The sequence below is a fragment of the Capricornis sumatraensis genome, chromosome 8 (genome assembly GCF_032405125.1).
Source record: "Capricornis sumatraensis isolate serow.1 chromosome 8, serow.2, whole genome shotgun sequence".
Classification (NCBI taxonomy): domain Eukaryota; kingdom Metazoa; phylum Chordata; class Mammalia; order Artiodactyla; family Bovidae; genus Capricornis; species Capricornis sumatraensis.
The window spans coordinates 91555396-91573590 of record NC_091076.1 but is presented as its reverse complement, the minus strand read 5'-3'; the positions used below and the strand labels follow the sequence as shown (position 1 = coordinate 91573590).

Genomic DNA, 18195 nt, shown 5'->3' with positions numbered 1-18195 from the left:
ACATGACCAGAGATGCTGCTGCGATGATTCCTTACTCTTTTTCACTTCTGGAAATGGTTCTTAAGTGCTACTCCTAATTAAAAAGAAGATCAAACACTAATTTAAATAGGCCTCAAAACACTGAAGAAATCATTTCCTCTTGGATAATTTCCCACTGACTACAAAAATGACATACACAAGGAAAGTCTTGCTTATTGGTCCCAACACTGGGGGTCCAGTGTATAAAAAGCCTCAGAACAGAAGTAGTCATCAGAATCTGAGAAACTCACTTCTGAACAGGAGTCCACACTCCACCACTGACAAAATGACTCACTCCTGCTGCTCCCCGTGCTGCCAGCCCACCTGCTGTGAGTCCAGCTGCTGTCGGCCTTGCTGCCCCCCAACTTGCTATCAGACTAGTGAAAACACCTGCTGTAGGACCACCTGCTGCAAACCTACCTGTGTGACCACCTGCTGTCAGCCCGCCTGCGGTGGGTCCAGCTGCTGCCAGCCTTGCTGTCGCCCTATCAGCTGTCAGACCACCTGCTGCAGGACCACCTGCCTCAAGCCTATTTGTGCGACCACCTGCTGCCAGCCCACCTGCTGTGAGTCCAGCTGCTGTCAGCCCTCCTGCCCCCAAACTTGCTGTCAAATCACTGAAACCAGCTGCTGCAAACCTACTTGTGTGACCAGCTGCTGTCAGCCCGCCTGCTGTGGATCCAGCAGCTGTGGACAAACCTGCGGTGGTTCTAACTGCTGTCAGCCAGCTTCCTGTGCACCCGTGTACTGCCATAGAACCTGCTACCACCCCACATGCTGCTGCCTGCCTGGGTGCCAAGACCAGAGCTGTGGATCCAGCTGCTGCCAGCCTTGCAGCCGCCCTGTCTGCTGTCAGACCACCTGCTGTCGGACCACCTGCTGCCGCCCTAGCTGTGTGTCCAGCTGCTGCCAGCCTTCCTGCTGCTGATCACCTTGCCAAGCATCCACTGTCCCTATACAGCACCTTCTATTAATTGACTTGCTACCTGGGGACAAAACAAAATCACTGCCTAGACTTTGCTGACAACTGACATGCTCGACCAGAATTTCAGTTACTCATCTCCTTGCTTAAGAGCTTGTGAAGTAGCTTGACGGAGTGCAGGGGGCTTCCTCCAGTTGTCTTCTCTGGTGTAGGAGAACCATGTGCCAACTTCCTGCATCTGTGATAAGGAAGTATGTCTTGGTTTTGACTCTGAAAATAGGATTGACCATCTAGTTCTTCTGAGTAACTTAAGAAAACCAGATCTCAGAATGTTCCTATAGGTTTGTACAACCTATCATAAACTTTATAATCATATTTTCTCTTTTGCTACCCTCATAGTTCTTGTATCATGCTTTCTCCTTTTACAGTCACTTTGGGTTTTACCTGTATGTTTCTCAATAAATGGTGCACCACAATTCTTCTGTATGTGTTTGATTTATTGCACCACATTCCTCATATAGAGATTTATATATTATATGTCTTATCCAATATGAGCACCCTATTAGCCCCCTTCCTAATTATTATCTCATTATTAAAAACCCATTTCATTGTGTAGTGTGATTTACCTAATAATAAACAGACTCGTCCAGGATGAAGTGTTCTGTTCCTGCTCAAGGGCACTTGCATTTACATCACGAGGAAGGATGAATAGATGTCTGAACCTCGTGACTATGTCCTTGGCGAGCTAGAGTTGCTGTCATTGTTCATGTGGTTATCTATTGCTGGGCCTCGACACACCATGAGATACTCCAAGGAAATGATGTGCAGACTATTTCTCCCTGCCCTCTATCTTTTCACGGTAATGACCCCTCAGCAATTAGTAACTCCTCTCTCTGCCCACTGGTCTATCTAGATGAGGAGTCCAAAATGACCAGAGGACAGTTTAAACAGACTTTATTCCCTAAAACATGTGACTTTCATAGTATAAGACCTTCAATCCAGGAGAGTGTAGATCCATGGGGAGGGGAAGAACAGATTCCCATGTATGTTACCCCGAGTTAAAGTGAGAGGGTTCACTGTTACTTCACTTTCTCAAACCACATATACTACCTTTGTGGATATACATGGTACTACTGTGACGAAGGCTGAGCACCGAAGAATTGATGGTTTGGAACTGTGGTGTTGGAGAAGACTCTTGAGAGTCCCTGGGACTGCAAGGAGATCCAACCAGTCCATTCTGAAGGAGATCAGCCCTGGGTGTTCTTTGGAAGGAATGATGCTAAAGCTGAAACTCCAGTACTTTGGCCACCTCATGCAAACAATTGACTCATTGGAAAAGACTCTGATGCTGGGAGGGATTGGGGGCAGTAGGAGAAGGGGATGACCGAGGATGAGATGGCTGGATGGCATCACGGACTCGATGGACGTGAGTCTGAGTGAACTTCGGGAGTTGGTGTTGGACAGGGAGGCCTGGCGTACTGCAATTCATGGGGTCGCAAAGAGTCGGACACGACTGAGCGACTGAACTGAGCTGAACGAGACGATTCTAATTTTCCATAGGTCGGCCGTCTCTGTCATGTGATGTATGGTAGAACAAGTAGATCCCATGTTCATTTGCCTCTTGTTGATCTTGTTCATCAAAAAGTGGGTCAGTGGGTCCAAAGTTGGACTATTCAGAATCCTATGACAATGTTACTATAAGCTGGTTGACAGTACTGCTGATAAGGACAACAAATCCATGTTTACAACATGGAATCTTGGTAAAGAAGAATTGCTGTCTTTTCCATGCCCATGTAACCTAAGAGGAAAACTAGCCTGCCTTCCAGTTAGGTGGCTAGGCTTCCTGAGGGATGTTATTCTCCGCTTCTGACTAACAGCATGTACAGCAGGGCCAGCCATGGTCAGAGCGAGCTTGTGCTGTTGGTCCACACACATCTTCCACGCCAGCCACCATGGATACTCCGTGTATGCTCTCTTGTGTAAGTATCGATGCACCTAAAGACAGAGACGGGATAAGAGATCCCAAACCTGTAGCTGTCCAGTGTCTCCTTCGTGGTAAACACTCTGGAGGTCATTGATGTGGGACACAAAGGGGAAACACTTTCTGCCCTCACACCTACCTCCATCTAAATAATTCTCCAGATCCCTTTACTTTCCACTCTTGCTCCTCCCTTGGGTCAATCCAAACAGACAGTCCTTTTACCACATGCAAATAGGCAAAGAACATCATTTCCTCAGGGCACATTTTCTCCAAAAAAAAAAAAAAAATACATATATATATATATATGTGTGTGTGTGTGTGTGTGTGTGTGTATATAATAGACATGTGTACTGACTTCATTGTTCACTGTGAGTATTTTCTCTTTCCACTACCCTTGCACAGCAGAAGTGTTATCTGTCATAATCAAAGTTCTCCATTTGGCTTAAAAGCTTCTACTGACGTTAACAGTTGATGAAATTTAAGATATTGAATGCTCATATATTATGATCAATTTGATTTTGTAGGAATCAAATGGAATTGGGTTGGTAATTATTTTAAATATTATTTTTAATTAGAGGATAATTACAATATAGCAATGGTTTCCACCATACATCAACATGAATTCAGCCATAAGTATATATATATATGAAGGAGGAAACAGACAGAACAGGCTCCATCTTGAAAGCAGGACTCCATCTTGGGCCGGACTGTGGACTTTGAGCTATATGGCCAGTATCTATCGAAGCGACATACGAACCGGAAAACCAGACCCCCTGGATGGAAGAGACCTAGGGCTCGTACTTTGACTCTCCATCACCTGAAAGAATACCCTAGTTATCTGTGTAACCCAATAGAATCATAAATTCTATTATGCTTATTGGGGTATGACCACAGGTCTATTGATAATTGTCCGCTGCTAACTACCTAGGCTTAACACATAAGAATCACAAGTTAAGTTTGATTGTGTCTTTCTTTTCTTTGTTCAAACTAGTTTCAGAGAATTTGGGGAGGCTGGATTGGGCAAGTACACTTAAGGTATGTATGGTTTTCACAAAAACTGGTCGGGGTCTTTGGCTAAGGGGAGACTCTACTTGGGCCCTCTGGTGTAATAAACTGCACTCCACTCTCTGCATTGTCCTTCTGAGGGAGTTTGTTTCCCGGAACGTGTGGCTACAACACATACATCCCTTCCTCCTACACCACCTTCCCACCTCCTTCTCCATCTCACCCCTCCTCTAGGTCATCACAGAGCACCAGCTTTAGGTTCTGCATCATATTGCAAATCTCCACTGGCTATCCACCTTATGGGCTTCCCTGGTGGCTCAGATGGTGAAGAATCTGCCTGCAAGGCAGGAGACCTGGGTTCAAACCCTGGGTAGGAAGAGCCCCCTGAAAGGGAATGACTCCAGTGTTCTTGCCTGGAGAATTCCATCAACAGAAGAGCCTGGCAGGCCACAGTTCATGGGGTCTCAAAGAGTCAGACATGGCCGAGTGATGAACACACACATGCACGCACATATACACACGTTCACTGCATTTATGGTAATGTATATGTGTTGATGCTACTTTCTCAAGTCATGCCACCCTCTCCCTCCTGCACTGTGACCATACATCTGTTCATTATGTCTGTATCTCCTTTTCTGCCCTGCAAATAGGATCATCAGTACCACCTTTCTAGATTCTATATATTTGTGTTAATTTGCGATATTTGTCTTTTTCTTTCTGACTTACTTCATTCCTATAATAGGCTCTAAGTTCATCCACTGCATTAGAATTGATTCAAATGTATTCCTTTCTATAGCTGAGTAATATTTCATTGTGTATGGAATGTACACAATTATGTACCATAATTTTTTTATCCATTCATCTGTTGACAGAAAGCTGGGTTGCTTCCATGTCCTTGCAATTGTAAATTAGTGCTGCAATGAACATTGGGGCAGATGTGTTTTTTCTTTTTTTAATATAAATTTATTTATTTTAATTGGCAGTTAATTACTTTACAATATTGTATTGGTTTTGCCATACATCAACATGAATCCACCACAGGTATCAATTAAAGTTTCCTGAGGGCATATCCCAAGCAGCTCAATACCAGAAAAACAAACAACCCAATCAAAAAGTGGCCAGATGAACTAAACAAGTGAAAGGTTGTTGCTAAACCACGAAAGACGACAGGATTCTTGGCCTCCAGAGGAGAATTCAATCCAGGCCCAAAGCTTTGCTTGCTCAGAGCTTTTGTGTAATAAAGTTTTGTTAAAGTATAAACAAGTAGAGAAAGCTTCTGACATAGACATCAGAAAGGGGCGGAGAGAATGCCCCGCTGCTAGTCTTTAGCCAGATGTTATATAGCTACTAGCAGTCTGCTAATCAGAGAAAGGAAATTTCTCAAAACTCAGAGAATGGCACCAGGCCCCTCACCCACAACATGCATTTTGAGATAACATTGGCACCAGCTGAGTCATCCTGGTCCGTAAAACGATTGACATGAATCTTGAAGAAAGGCAGTTTACCAAGCAAACATACAATTTCATTAACATAGATTAGGAGAACAATGTATAAGTAAAACATACTGGTTTGTCAAGTTGGTTCTGAGTCTTAGGTGGAACCGACTTGAAGACAGTGTCTAGGGTAAATACATAGTACATTAACATAGTTTAAGACAAACATTTCCATAAGAAAAATGCATTGATTAGCTCAAGGTTTGAGAAGTTAAGTTCAGGTGGAATCAGGTGCCATCATGGCAACACAGAATTTTAAGAGAAACCTCTTTTTAAATTTGTATAGAGAAGGGGGAAAAAATCTTAACACTTATCGTTTGTTTCCTCCTGCCACTTAAGAGAGAGATAAAAAATGTCTGACACTTGCAGCTTACTTCCTCCATTTGGAGACCCCTGGCCTTCCTGCCTGTTACCCTCTCACAAGCATTTCCCCAAAGAAGACATAAAGATGGCAAATAAACACATGCAAAGATGCTCACTATCATTCTTTATTAGAGAAATGCAAATTAAAACTACAATGAGGTATCATCTCACACCAACCAAAATGGCCATCATCAAAAAGTCTACAAACCACAAATGGGCTGGCAGTTATTACTCATGTATTCTTTAATCATTGAGGGCAGCACTAAACTCTGCTGTGCTGTATAGATGTGCTATAGATTCTTATTAATACTATGACTTGGAAGTTAAATAATTTATAAATTTGAGAATGGTTGATGTTAAGTCAGGCATACAGAAAAATAAAGCAGATAAAATCTTACATCACCATGGAACAAGTAAGAGAAAAAATGATGCTCTACTAATGATGGTGACGAATCAATTTGTTTTGAGATATCCCTGAAAATATAAGACTTGTGGTTTTTTCAAAAGGTGTCTACTTGCAGACTGACTGACCCAGTGAAAGAGATAGAAAGAGAAAGAAAATACTTCTAATCCATGGGTAGATAAAATATATAGAAAGAGAGTAGTAGGAAAATAGATATAAACAATTCTTGAGGTGACTTATGTATATATTCCCCTAATCAAGTGTTAGTGATTAGCAGAACAGAAATGTGAACTCTCTTCCTTATGATACTAATTCCCATAACTGAGAGCTAATGTCTTTTTCCACCATGGAGAACTTATGGTTGAAGATAAGATACATAGAAGCACAAATCTATGAGGGAACTTAGTACAGAAAGTAGACAGTGTACACTAGAAGCATTTTACAAAGGCACAAAATAAAAGTCAAAAGAATGATCATGTATGTCTATTTGTTTCAATGATATTTCATTCTACTAAACTAGAATCTGGTAACATCTAGAATATTTATGGAAACTACTCTGACTTAACCTTAACACTACATATCTGATTGAAAAGGTCAGTGATAGAGGTCTTGGGGGAAAATGAGAATCTTAAGGTTCTGTAGTCAGTAGGCAAATACTGGGCATAATGAAAAGCACATCCCAAGAGGTGGGAGGGCGAGCACATGCCAGGGATAAGGGAGAAATCAATGTGATTTTGCACTACAAGTATCTTCTCCTGAGAAGGGTAACAGCTCAGCAATGCCATTCTGACTGTCTAACAAGTGATTCCAGTGAGCAAAAGATTCAGGAGACTGGATTGGGGGAAGTAGAAATGCTAAAGTAATCATTTCCTATTTATGAGAGAGGCTTGAAAATGGAATGGGTTACCAAGGGAGTAGGATGTCACAGCACCAGAAGTATGGAATCATCAACTAAACAACCAAGCAGTTGGAATATTCTCTTTGATTTGTAGCTTCTGTGAGTGAATTCTATCAGGGGACTGTAAGATCAGTTCAGTTCAGTTGCTCAGTCGTATCCGACTCTTTGCGACCCCATGAATCGCAGCACTCCAGACCTCCCTGTCCATCACCAACTCCCGAGTTCACTCAAGCTCACGTCCACTGAGTCAGTGATGCCATCCAGCCATCTCATCCTCGGTCGTCCCCTTCTCCTCCTGCCCCCAATTCCTCCCAGCATCAGAGTCTTTCCAATGAGTCAACCCTTCACATGAGGTGGCCAAAGTACTGGTGCTTCAGCTTCTGCATCAGTCTTTCCAAAGAACACCCAGGGCTGATCTCCTTCAGAATGGACTGGTTGGATCTCCTTGCAGTCCAAGGGACTCTCAAGAGTCTTCTCCAACACCACAGTACAAAAGCATCAATTCGTCAGCACTCAGCTTTCTTCACAGTCCAACTCTCACATGTATACATGACCACTGGAAAAACCATAGCCTTGACTAGACGGACCTTTGTTGGCAGAGTAATGTCTCTGCTTTTCAATATGCTATCTGGGTTGGTCATAACTTTTCTTCCAAGGAGTAGTGTCTTTTAATTTCATGGCTGCAGTCACCATCTGCAGTGATTTTGGAGCCCAAAAAAATAAAGTCTGACACTGTTTCCACTGTTTCCCCATCTATTTCCCATGAAGTGATGGGACCAGATGCCATGATCTTCGTTTTCTGAATGTTGAGCCTGAAGCCAACTTTTTCACTCTCCACTTTCATTTTCATCAAGAGGCTCTTTAGTTCCTCTTCACTTTCTGCCATAAGGGTGGTGTCATTTGCATATTTGAGGTTATTGATATTTCTCCCGGCAATCTTGATTCCAGCTTGTGCTTCTTCCAGCCCAGCATTTCTCATGATGTACTCTGCATGTAACTTAAATAAGCAGAGTGACAATATACAGCCTTGACGTACTCCTTTTCCTATTTGGAACCAGTCTGTTGTTCCATGTCCAGTTCTAACTGTTGCTTCCTGACTTGCATATAGGTTTCTCAAGAGGCAGGTCAGGTGGTCTGGTATTCCCATCTCTTGAAGAATTTTCCACAGTTTATTGTGATCCACACAGTCAAAGGCTTTGGCATAGTCAATAAAGCAGAAATAGATGTTTTTCTGGAACTCTCTTGCTTTTTCCATGATCCAGCGGATGTTGGTAATTTGATCTCTGGTTCCTCTGCCTTTTCTAAAACCAGCTTGAACATCTGGAAGTTCACAGTTCACATATTGCTGAAGCCTGGCTTGGAGAATTTTGAGCATTACTTTACTAGCATGTGAGATGAGTGCAATTGTGAGGTAGTTTGAGCATTCTTTGGCATTGCCTTTCTTTGCAGTTGGAATGAAAACTGACCTTTTCCAGTCCTATGGCCACTACTGAGTTTTCCAAATTTGATGGCATATTGAGTGCAGCATTTTCACACCATCATCTTTCAGGATTTGGAATTGGTCAACTGGAATTCCATCACCTCCACTAGCTTTGTTCGTAGTGATACTTTCTAAGGCCCACTTGGCTTCACATTCCAGGATGTCTGGGTCTAGGTGAGTGATCACACCATCATGATTATCTTGGTCATGAAGATCTTTTTTGTATGGTTCTTCTGTGTATTCTTGCCACCTCTTCTTAATATCTTCTGCTTCTGTTAGGTCCATACCATTTCTGTCCTTTATCGAGCCCATCTTTGCATGAAATGTTCCCTTGGTTTTTCTAATTTTCTTGAAGAGATCTCTAGTCTTTCCCATTCTGTTGTTTTCCTCTATTTCTTTGCCTTGATCACTCAGGAAAGCTTTCTTATCTCTTCTTGCTATTCGTTGGAACTCTGCATTCAGATGCTTATATCTTTGCTTTTCTCCTTTGCTTTTCATTTCTCTTCTTGTCACAGCTATTTGAAAGGCCTCCTCAGACAGCCATTTTGCTTTTTTGTGTTTGTTTTCCATGGGGATGGTCTTGATCCCTGTCTCCTGTACAATGTCATGAACCTCCATCCATAGTTCATCAGGCACTCTGTCTATCAGATCTAGTCCCTTAAATCTATTTCTCACTTCCAATGTATAATCATAAGGGATTTGATTTAGGTCATACCTGAATGGTCTAGTGGATTTCCCTAATAGACCTGTGGTCATACCCCAATACGCATAATAGAATTTATGATTCTATTGGGTTACACAGATAATTAGGGTATTCTTTCAGGTGATGGAGAGTCAAAGTACGAGCCCTAGGTCTCTTCCATCCAGGGGGTCTGGTTTTCCGGTTCGTATGTCGCTTCTATAGATACTGGCCATATAGCTCAAAGTCCACAGTCCGGCCCAAGATGGAGTCCTGCTTTCAAGATGGAGCCTGTTCTGTCTGTTTCCTCCTTCATATATATATATATATATACTTATGGCTGATTCATGTTGATGTATGGTGGAAACCATTGCAATATTGTAATTATCCTCTAATTAAAAATAATATTTAAAATAATTACCAACCCAATTCCATTTGATTCCTACAAAATCAAATTGATCATAATATATGAGCATTCAATATCTTAAATTTCATCAACTGTTAACGTCAGTAGAAGCTTTTAAGCCAAATGGAGAACTTTGATTATGACAGATAACACTTCTGCTGTGCAAGGGTAGTGGAAAGAGAAAATACTCACAGTGAACAATGAAGTCAGTACACATGTCTATTATATATACACACACACACACACATATATATATATATATGTTTTTTTTTTTTTTTTTTTGGAGAAAATGTGCCCTGAGGAAATGATGTTCTTTGCCTATTTGCATGTGGTAAAAGGACTGTCTGTTGGGATTGAGCCAAGGGAGGAGCAAGAGTGGAAAGTAAAGGGATCTGGAGAATTATTTAGATGGAGGGAGGTGTGAGGGCAGAAAGTGTTTCCCCTTTCTGTCCCACATCAATGACCTCCAGAGTGTTTACCACGAAGGAGACACTGGACAGCTACAGGTTTGGGATCTCTTATCCCATCTCTGTCTTTAGGTGCATCGATACTTACACGAGACAGCATACACGGAGTATCCATGGTGGCGGGCGTGGAAGATGTGTGTGGACCAACAGCACAAGCTCGCTCTGACCATGGCTGGCCCTGCTGTACATGCTGTTAGTCAGAAGCGGAGAATAACATCCCTCAGGAAGCCTAGCCACCTAACTGGAAGGCAGGCTAGTTTTCCTCTTAGGTTACAAGTGCATGGAAAAGACAGCAATTCTTCTTTACCAAGATTCCATGTTGTAAACATGGATTTGTTGTCCTTATGAGCAGTACTGTCAACCAGCTTATAGTAACATTGTCATAGGATTCTGAATAGTCCAACTTTGGACCCACTGACCCACTTTTTGATGAACAAGATCAACAAGAGGCAAGTGAACATGGGATCTACTTGTTCTGCCATACATCACATGACAGAGATGGCCGACCCATGGAAAATTAGAATCATCCTGTGGAGCTCAGTTCAGTCGCTCAGTCGTGTCCGACTCTTTGCGACCCCATGAATTGCAGTACACCAGGCCTCCCTGTCCATCACCAACTCCCGGAGTTCACTCAGACTCACTCCATAGAGTCCGTGATGCCATCCAGCCATCTCATCCTCGGTCGTCCCCTTCTCCTCCTGCCCCCAATCCCTCCCAGCATCAGAGTCTTTTCCAATGAGTCAATTGTTTGCATGAGGTGGCCAAAGTACTGGAGTTTCAGCTTTAGCATCATTCCTTCCAAAGAACACCCAGGGCTGATCTCCTTCAGAATGGACTGGTTGGATCTCCTTGCAGTCCCAGGGACTCTCAAGAGTCTTCTCCAACACCACAGTTCCAAACCATCAATTCTTAGGTGCTCAGCCTTCGTCACAGTAGTACCATGTATATCCACAAAGGTAGTATACGTGGTTTGAGAAAGTGAAGTAACAGTGAACCCTCTCACTTTAACTCGGGGTAACATACATGGGAATCTGTTCTTCCCCTCCCCATGGATCTACACTCTCCTGGATTGAAGGTTTTATACTAGGAAAGTCACATGTTTTAGGGAATAAAGTCTGTTTAAACTGTCCTCTGGTCATTTTGGACTCCTCATCTAGATAGACCAGTGGGCAGAGAGAGGAGTTACTAATTGCTGAGGGGTCATTACCGTGAAAAGATAGAGGGCAGGGAGAAATAGTCTGCACATCATTTCCTTGGAGTATCTCATGGTGTGTCCAGGCCCAGCAATAGATAACCACATGAACAACGACAGCAACTCTAGCTCGCCAAGGACATAGTCACGAGGTTCAGACATCTATTCATCCTTCCCCGGGATGTAAATGCAAGTGCCCTTGAGCAGGAACAGAAGACTTCATCCTGGATGAGTCTGTTTATTATTAGGTAAATCACACTACACAATGAAATGGGCTTTTAATAATGAGATAATAATTAGGAAGGGGGCTAATAGGATGCTCATATTGGATAAGGCATATAATATATAAATCTCTATATGAGGAATGTGGTGCAATAAATCAAACACATACAGAAGAATTGTGGTGCACCATTTATTGAGAAACATACAGGTAAAACCCAAAGTGACTGTAAAAGGAGAAAGCATGATACAAGAACTATGAGGGTAGCAAAAGAGAAAATATGATTATAAAGTTTATGATAGGTTGTAGAAACCTATAGGAACATTCTGAGATCTGGTTTTCTTAAGTTACTCAGAAGAACTAGATGGTCAATCCTATTTTCAGAGTCAAAACCAAGACATACTTCCTTATCACAGATGCAGGAAGTTGGCACATGGTCCTTCCTCACCAGAGGAAGACAACTGGAGGAAGCCCCCCTGCACTCCGTCAAGCTACTTCACAAGCTCTTAAGCAAGGAGATGAGTAACTGAAATTCTGGTCGAGCATGTCAGTTGTCAGCAAAGTCTAGGCAGTGATTTTGTTTTGTCCCCAGGTAGCAAGTCAATTAATAGAAGGTGCTGTATAGGGACAGTGGATGCTTGGCAAGGTGATCAGCAGCAGGAAGGCTGGCAGCAGCTGGACACACAGCTAGGGCGGCAGCAGGTGGTCCGACAGCAGGTGGTCTGACAGCAGACAGGGCGGCTGCAAGGCTGGCAGCAGCTGGACCCACAGCTCTGGTCTTGGCACCCAGGCAGGCAGCAGCATGTGGGGTGGTAGCAGGTTCTATGGCAGTACACGGGTGCACAGGAAGCTGGCTGACAGCAGTTAGAACCACCGCAGGTTTGTCCACAGCTGCTGGATCCACAGCAGGCGGGCTGACAGCAGCTGGTCACACAAGTAGGTTTGCAGCAGCTGGTTTCAGTGATTTGACAGCAAGTTTGGGGGCAGGAGGGCTGACAGCAGCTGGACTCACAGCAGGTGGGCTGGCAGCAGGTGGTCGCACAAATAGGCTTGAGGCAGGTGGTCCTGCAGCAGGTGGTCTGACAGCTGATAGGGCGACAGCAAGGCTGGCAGCAGCTGGACCCACCGCAGGCGGGCTGACAGCAGGTGGTCACACAGGTTGGTTTGCAGCAGGTGGTCCTACAGCAGGTGTTTTCACTAGTCTGATAGCAAGTTGGGGGGCAGCAAGGCCGACAGCAGCTGGACTCACAGCAGGTGGGCTGGCAGCACGGGGAGCAGCAGGAGTGAGTCATTTTGTCAGTGGTGGAGTGTGGACTCCTGTTCAGAAGTGAGTTTCTCAGATTCTGATGACTACTTCTGTTCTGAGGCTTTTTATACACTGGACCCCCAGTGTTGGGACCAATAAGCAAGACTTTCCTTGTGTATGTCTTTTTTGTAGTCAGTGGGAAATTATCCAAGAGGAAATGATTTCTTTAGTGTTTTGAGGCCTATTTAAATTAGTGTTTGATCTTCTTTTTAATTAGGAGTAGCACTTAAGAACCATTTCCAGAAGTGAAAAAGAGTAAGGAATCATCGCAGCAGCATCTCTGGTCATGTGACATCATCAGGTCATGGGATAGTTCTTCCTGCCTTGGCCAGGGTCAGAACAGTCACCTTTTCTTTGTTCCTTTGACTGTGCTTAGGTTGAGACTCGCTGGATGCTGATGCATTCTGTGATGAATGAAGCCTGCTAAAGTCCAAGTCTGATCTCAGACAAAGTCTGAGATTCAAGATAATCACGTGTATCTATATACATGACTTTCTTTTTAAAAAACTTTTTAATATATAAATTTATTTATTTTAATTGGAGGTTAATTACCTTACAATATTGTATTGGTTTTGCCATACTTCAGCATGAATCTGCCACAGGTATACCCGTGTTCCCCATCCTGAATGCCCCTCCTACCTCCCTCCCCGTACCATCCTTCTGGGTTGTCTCAGTGCCAGGACTTGGAAGCAACCTAGATGTCCATCAGCAGATGAATGGATAAGAAAGCTGTGGTACAAATACACAATGGAATATTACGCAGCCATTAAAAAGAATACATTTGAATCAGTTCTAATGAGGTGGATGAAACTGGAGCCTATTATACAGAGTGAAGTAAGCCAGAAAGAAAAACACCAATACAGTATGCTAACGCATATATTTGGAATTTAGAGAGATGGTAACGATAACCCTGTATGTGAGACAGCAAAAGAGACACAGATGTATAGAACAGTCTTTTGGACTCTGTGGGAGAGGGAGAGGGTGGGATGATTTGGGAGAATGGCATTGAAACATGTATATACATGTCTTTCAAATCAGTAGTGACTGACCTAAAATGTTTCCCAGCTTCATTAGGTACATTTAGGTAGAAGGTGTTGACAGGTTGTTCTTCACTAACTTTTCAGCACCAAAGCTGGAATGCAGGCAAAAGCTGTACCCTGTTTTCAGGCAACATCAATGCATTAATGTCCCATAACTATTTTTAGCTGGATCAATCACCTCTGGTGAGACATCACAACTTGCACATACTTGCTTTTATAATTTGTGACAAATAGGTAGATAGGATGATAAATTGATAGATTTATATATTTCAATAGATGTGAAATGTGTCAGCCATAATTTCTTAGGGTTTTTCCTGCCCTCTCTTTCAGGTACACATGTAAGAGTGTAACTGCCATGCCATAGGGAAAGCATACAATCAACAGCGGTGGAAACAATAAAAGTGTTTCAATATTTCTCTACAGCAGTGTCATGTACTCTCCTGCTATGAGACTTCTGAACTCTACTGGTATGTATCTATCCTTGGTTGTTTGTTTTAAGTTGAGCTGTAATTGACATGGCCTTATGTTGTTTATAGGTGTTCCGCATAATAATTTGATATTTGTAGATGGTGCAAAGTTATCACTGTAGGAAGTCTAGTTAACGTTAACATCTGTCACAATTGATAGTTACAAAGTCTTTTTTCTTGCATGAGAGCTTTTAAAATCTACTTTTCTAGCAACTTTCAAACATTTCAGTATTATTAACTCTGGTCATTATGCTGTACATTACATTCCCCATGCGTTTATTTTATAAGTGGAAGCCTGTGCCTTGTCATCCCATTTACCTATTTCACCCACCCCACCTCCTACCTCTGGCTACCATTGATATGTTCTATCTGTGAGCTCAGTTTTAGAAAAAATTTTTTTAAGATTCCATCTATAAGTGAGATCACATGGTAATTGTCTCTCTCTAGCTTATTTCATTTAGCGTAATGTCCTCAAGGTCCATTCACATTGTCGTAAACGGGAACATATCCCTCTATTCATCATTGAATAACATTCCATTATATAAGACGTTCCATGTTTTCTTTATCCATTCATCCATTGACAGACACTTTGGTTGTTTCCATGTCTTGGCTTGTGTAAACAGTGCTATCATGAACATGTGGCTGCATCAATCTTTTTGAGTCAGTGTTTTTGTTTTCTTTCGATAAATGCCAAAAAGTAGAATATTTATATTATATTTTAGTCTCCCCATTTCCCATTTTTCACTTTTGAGGAATCTCCATACCCCATACTGTTTTTCATAGTGGCTGCACCAATTCACATTTCAACTAACAGGGCAAGGGGTTCCCTTTTTTCATATTCTCATTAAAACTTTGTATGTCACCTTTTTGATGATAGCCATGCTAAAACCAGTATGAACTGATATCTCATTGTGGTTTTGACTTGCATTCCTGTTGATTAGTGATATTAAACACCTTTTCATGTATCTGATGGCCATTTGCATGTCTTCTTTGGAAAAGTATCTTTTTAGAACCTCTGCCCATTTTAAATGAGATTGTTTCATTTTTGCTATGGACTCATGTGAGTTATGAGTCATGTGAGTTATTGAGTTACACATTTGAATGTCAACCATTTATGAAATATGATTTGAAAATATTTTCTCTGAATTCAGTAGGTTTCCCTTTCATTTGGTTGATAGTTTCCTTTCCAGGCATAAACTATTCAATTAGTCCCACTTTTAGATCTGTTGCCTTTACTTTTGGTGTCAAATCCAAAAAGTTTACCCTGAGACCAATGTCAAGCATCTCACGCTCTAGTTTCTCTTCCAGGAGTTTTATTAGCTCAGGTCTTAAGTTCAAGTTTTTAATCCATTTTGAGTTACCTATTTTTCCCACCCCACCTCCCACTTCTGGCTACCACTGATCTCTTCTATCTATGAGCTCAGTTTTAGAAAAAAATTTTAAGATTCCATGTATAAGTGAGATTGCATGGTATTTGTCTGTCTCTAACTCATTTCATTTGGCCTACTGTCGTCAAGGCCCATCCGCATGGTCATAAATGGGAAGATATCCCTCAGGAAGAGTCCATTTGAGTCTGAGGAGTCCAGTTTCATTCTTTCACACATGGCTGCCCAGTTTTCCCACCACAATTTATTTAAAAGATTGCAATTTCCTTATTGCATTAATATATTCTTGGCTCCTTTGTAATAAATTAGTAGGTCATATAATCTGTGGACTTATTTCTGGCCTCTTTATTCTATTCCACTGATCTAGGTGCCAGTTTTTTCCAATCCATACTGTTTTGTTATTATAGCTTTGTAATACTGTTTGGAATCAAGGAAAGTCATGCTTCCAGCTTTGTTCTTCTTTATCACTATTGCATTGGCTATTTTGTGGTTCCATACACATTTTAATTGTTTTCCTTCTTTCTGCCACTGGAACTACATTATCATTTTATCCTTTCTACACTATCATTTTATCGTTTCTACACTATCATTTTATCATTTCTACTGCTATTGACTGTATGTTTTCCCATTACATGGCAATCATACTCTAACATATCTATCTAAAAGAGAGAAAATGAGGCCTAAAAGCTTTAAGAAATTGTGGCTGAGATTCCACATTTGTCAGAATATGTAAATTTACAGATTCAAACATACCTTAGTTATTCTCCTATCTAACCCGCTTGTCACAAATTATAGAAGAAAGTATATGCAAGTTGGGATGTCTCACCAGAGGTCATTAGCCTAACTAGAAAATAGCAATGAAGCAGTAAGGAAGGGATGCTGTTTGAAAATAGGATTCAGCTTTGCCTCTGTTCCAGTTTTGGTGCTGATTTTCATTTGAAAAACAATGTGGCAACCATCCTCCACTCAGATGACCCTGATAAAACTGGGAAACATTTCAAACAAGTTGCCAAATGTAGATATATATATAGATAGATACATGTGGAAGTCTTTCTTCTGACTTTGTCAGAGATCAGGCTTGAACTCAAGCAGGCTTCATTCATCACAGAATGCATCAGCAGCCTGACCCTTTCGAGGCACGTCTCAATCTAAGTAGAGCCAAAGGAGCAAAGCTGAGAAAGGAGAACAGTTCTGCCCTTCACAGAGCCAGCAGGAACTACCCCATGACCAGATGATGTCACATGACCAGAAATGCTGCTGGTGATGATTCCTGATCTTTTCATTTCTAGGAAAGATTCTTAAGTACGAGACCCAATTAAGGAAAAGATCAAACACTGATTTACAGAGGCCTCTCTATAAAACACTAAGAAAGCAACTTCCTCCATGACAATTATCCAAAACTACAACAATAACATAAGTAACAACCAGGAAAGTCCTGCTTATTGGTCCCAACATTGGGGGTCCAGGATATAAAACCCAGAACAGGAGGAGCCCTCAGAATCTGAGAAACTCAGCTCTGAGCCGGAGTCCACCCTCCACCACTGACGCAATGACCCCCTCCTGCTGCTCCCCGCCGTGTCAGCCCACCTGCTGCAGGACCACCTGCTGTGAGTCCAGCTGCTGCCAGCCCTGCTGCCCCCCAACGTGCTGTCAAACCACCTGCTGCAGGACCACCTGCTGCAGACCTACCTGTGTGACCAGCTGTTGCCCGCCCACCTGTTGCAGCAAACCCTGCTGTCAGCCCACCTGCTGTGAGTCCATCTGCTGCCAGCCCTCTTGCCCTCCAACTTGCTATCAAACTAGTGAAACCACCTGCTGTAGGACCACCTGCCACAAGCCTACTTGTGTGACCACCTGCTGTCAGCCCACCTGCTGTGGGTCCAGCAGCTGTGGACAAACCTTCAGTGGGTCCAGCTGCGGCCAGCCTTGCTGCCAGTCAGTTTACTGTGCCCCTGTGTACTGCCACAGGATCTGCTACCACCCCACGTGCTGCTGCCTGCCTGGGTGCCAAGCCCAGGAATGTGGGTCCAGCTGCTGCCAGCCTTGCAGCCGCCCTGTCTGCTGTCAGACCACCTGCTGTCAGACCACCTGCTGCCGCCCCAGCTGTGCGTCCACCTGCTGTCAGCCTTCCTGTTGCTGATCACCTCACCAAAGAACCCCTGTCTCCTAGCAACAGTTTATAGCAACTGAGTTGCTACTTGGGGACAAAAAATGATTTCTTAGACTTTGCTGACAACTGGTATGCTCTACCAGAATTTGTTAACCCATCTGCCTCTTTAAAAGCTTATTAATCAGCTTGATAGAGTGCAGAGGGTTTCTCCCAGTTGTCTTTCTCTGGTGTAAGAGGATCATGTGCCAGGCATCTTTGATAAGGAATTATGTCTCGGTTTTGACTCTGAAAATAGGACTGACCATGTTGTACTTCTAAGTAACTTAGGAAAACAAATCCTCATAATGTTTCTATAGGTTT

At 42.6% G+C, this 18195-nt stretch overlaps 2 protein-coding genes across 15 annotated transcripts; one reads left to right on the top strand and one right to left on the bottom strand.

Moving 5' to 3' along the window:
• The first annotated feature begins 304 nt into the window (after positions 1-304).
• Positions 305-17865, top strand: LOC138084077 (keratin-associated protein 9-3-like). 8 transcript variants are annotated; one of them, XM_068978169.1, is made up of 4 exons: positions 305-664; positions 875-938; positions 6872-6879; positions 17338-17865. In XM_068978169.1, the coding sequence occupies exons 1-4, from the start codon at positions 305-307 to the stop codon at positions 17863-17865; spliced, it is 960 nt and encodes a 319-aa protein (XP_068834270.1). The 8 variants fall into 8 exon arrangements, with proteins under 8 accessions (XP_068834270.1, XP_068834276.1, XP_068834272.1 ...); XM_068978175.1 differs by lacking the exons at positions 6872-6879; positions 17338-17865 and having other exon boundaries at positions 305-351; positions 418-588; positions 673-946; XM_068978171.1 differs by lacking the exons at positions 6872-6879; positions 17338-17865 and having other exon boundaries at positions 305-351; positions 418-588; positions 646-946.
• LOC138083375 (keratin-associated protein 9-3-like) lies at positions 12178-12819 on the bottom strand. Of its 7 annotated transcripts, none has more exons than XM_068977227.1 (3): positions 12758-12819; positions 12536-12706; positions 12178-12478 (listed from the first exon to the last, which is right to left on the bottom strand). In XM_068977227.1, exons 1-3 carry the CDS (start codon positions 12817-12819, stop codon positions 12178-12180), a joined length of 534 nt encoding a protein of 177 aa, XP_068833328.1. The 7 variants fall into 7 exon arrangements, with proteins under 7 accessions (XP_068833328.1, XP_068833330.1, XP_068833331.1 ...); XM_068977229.1 differs by having other exon boundaries at positions 12178-12451; XM_068977230.1 differs by having other exon boundaries at positions 12178-12576; positions 12661-12706.
• Positions 17866-18195: the final 330 nt, after the last annotated feature.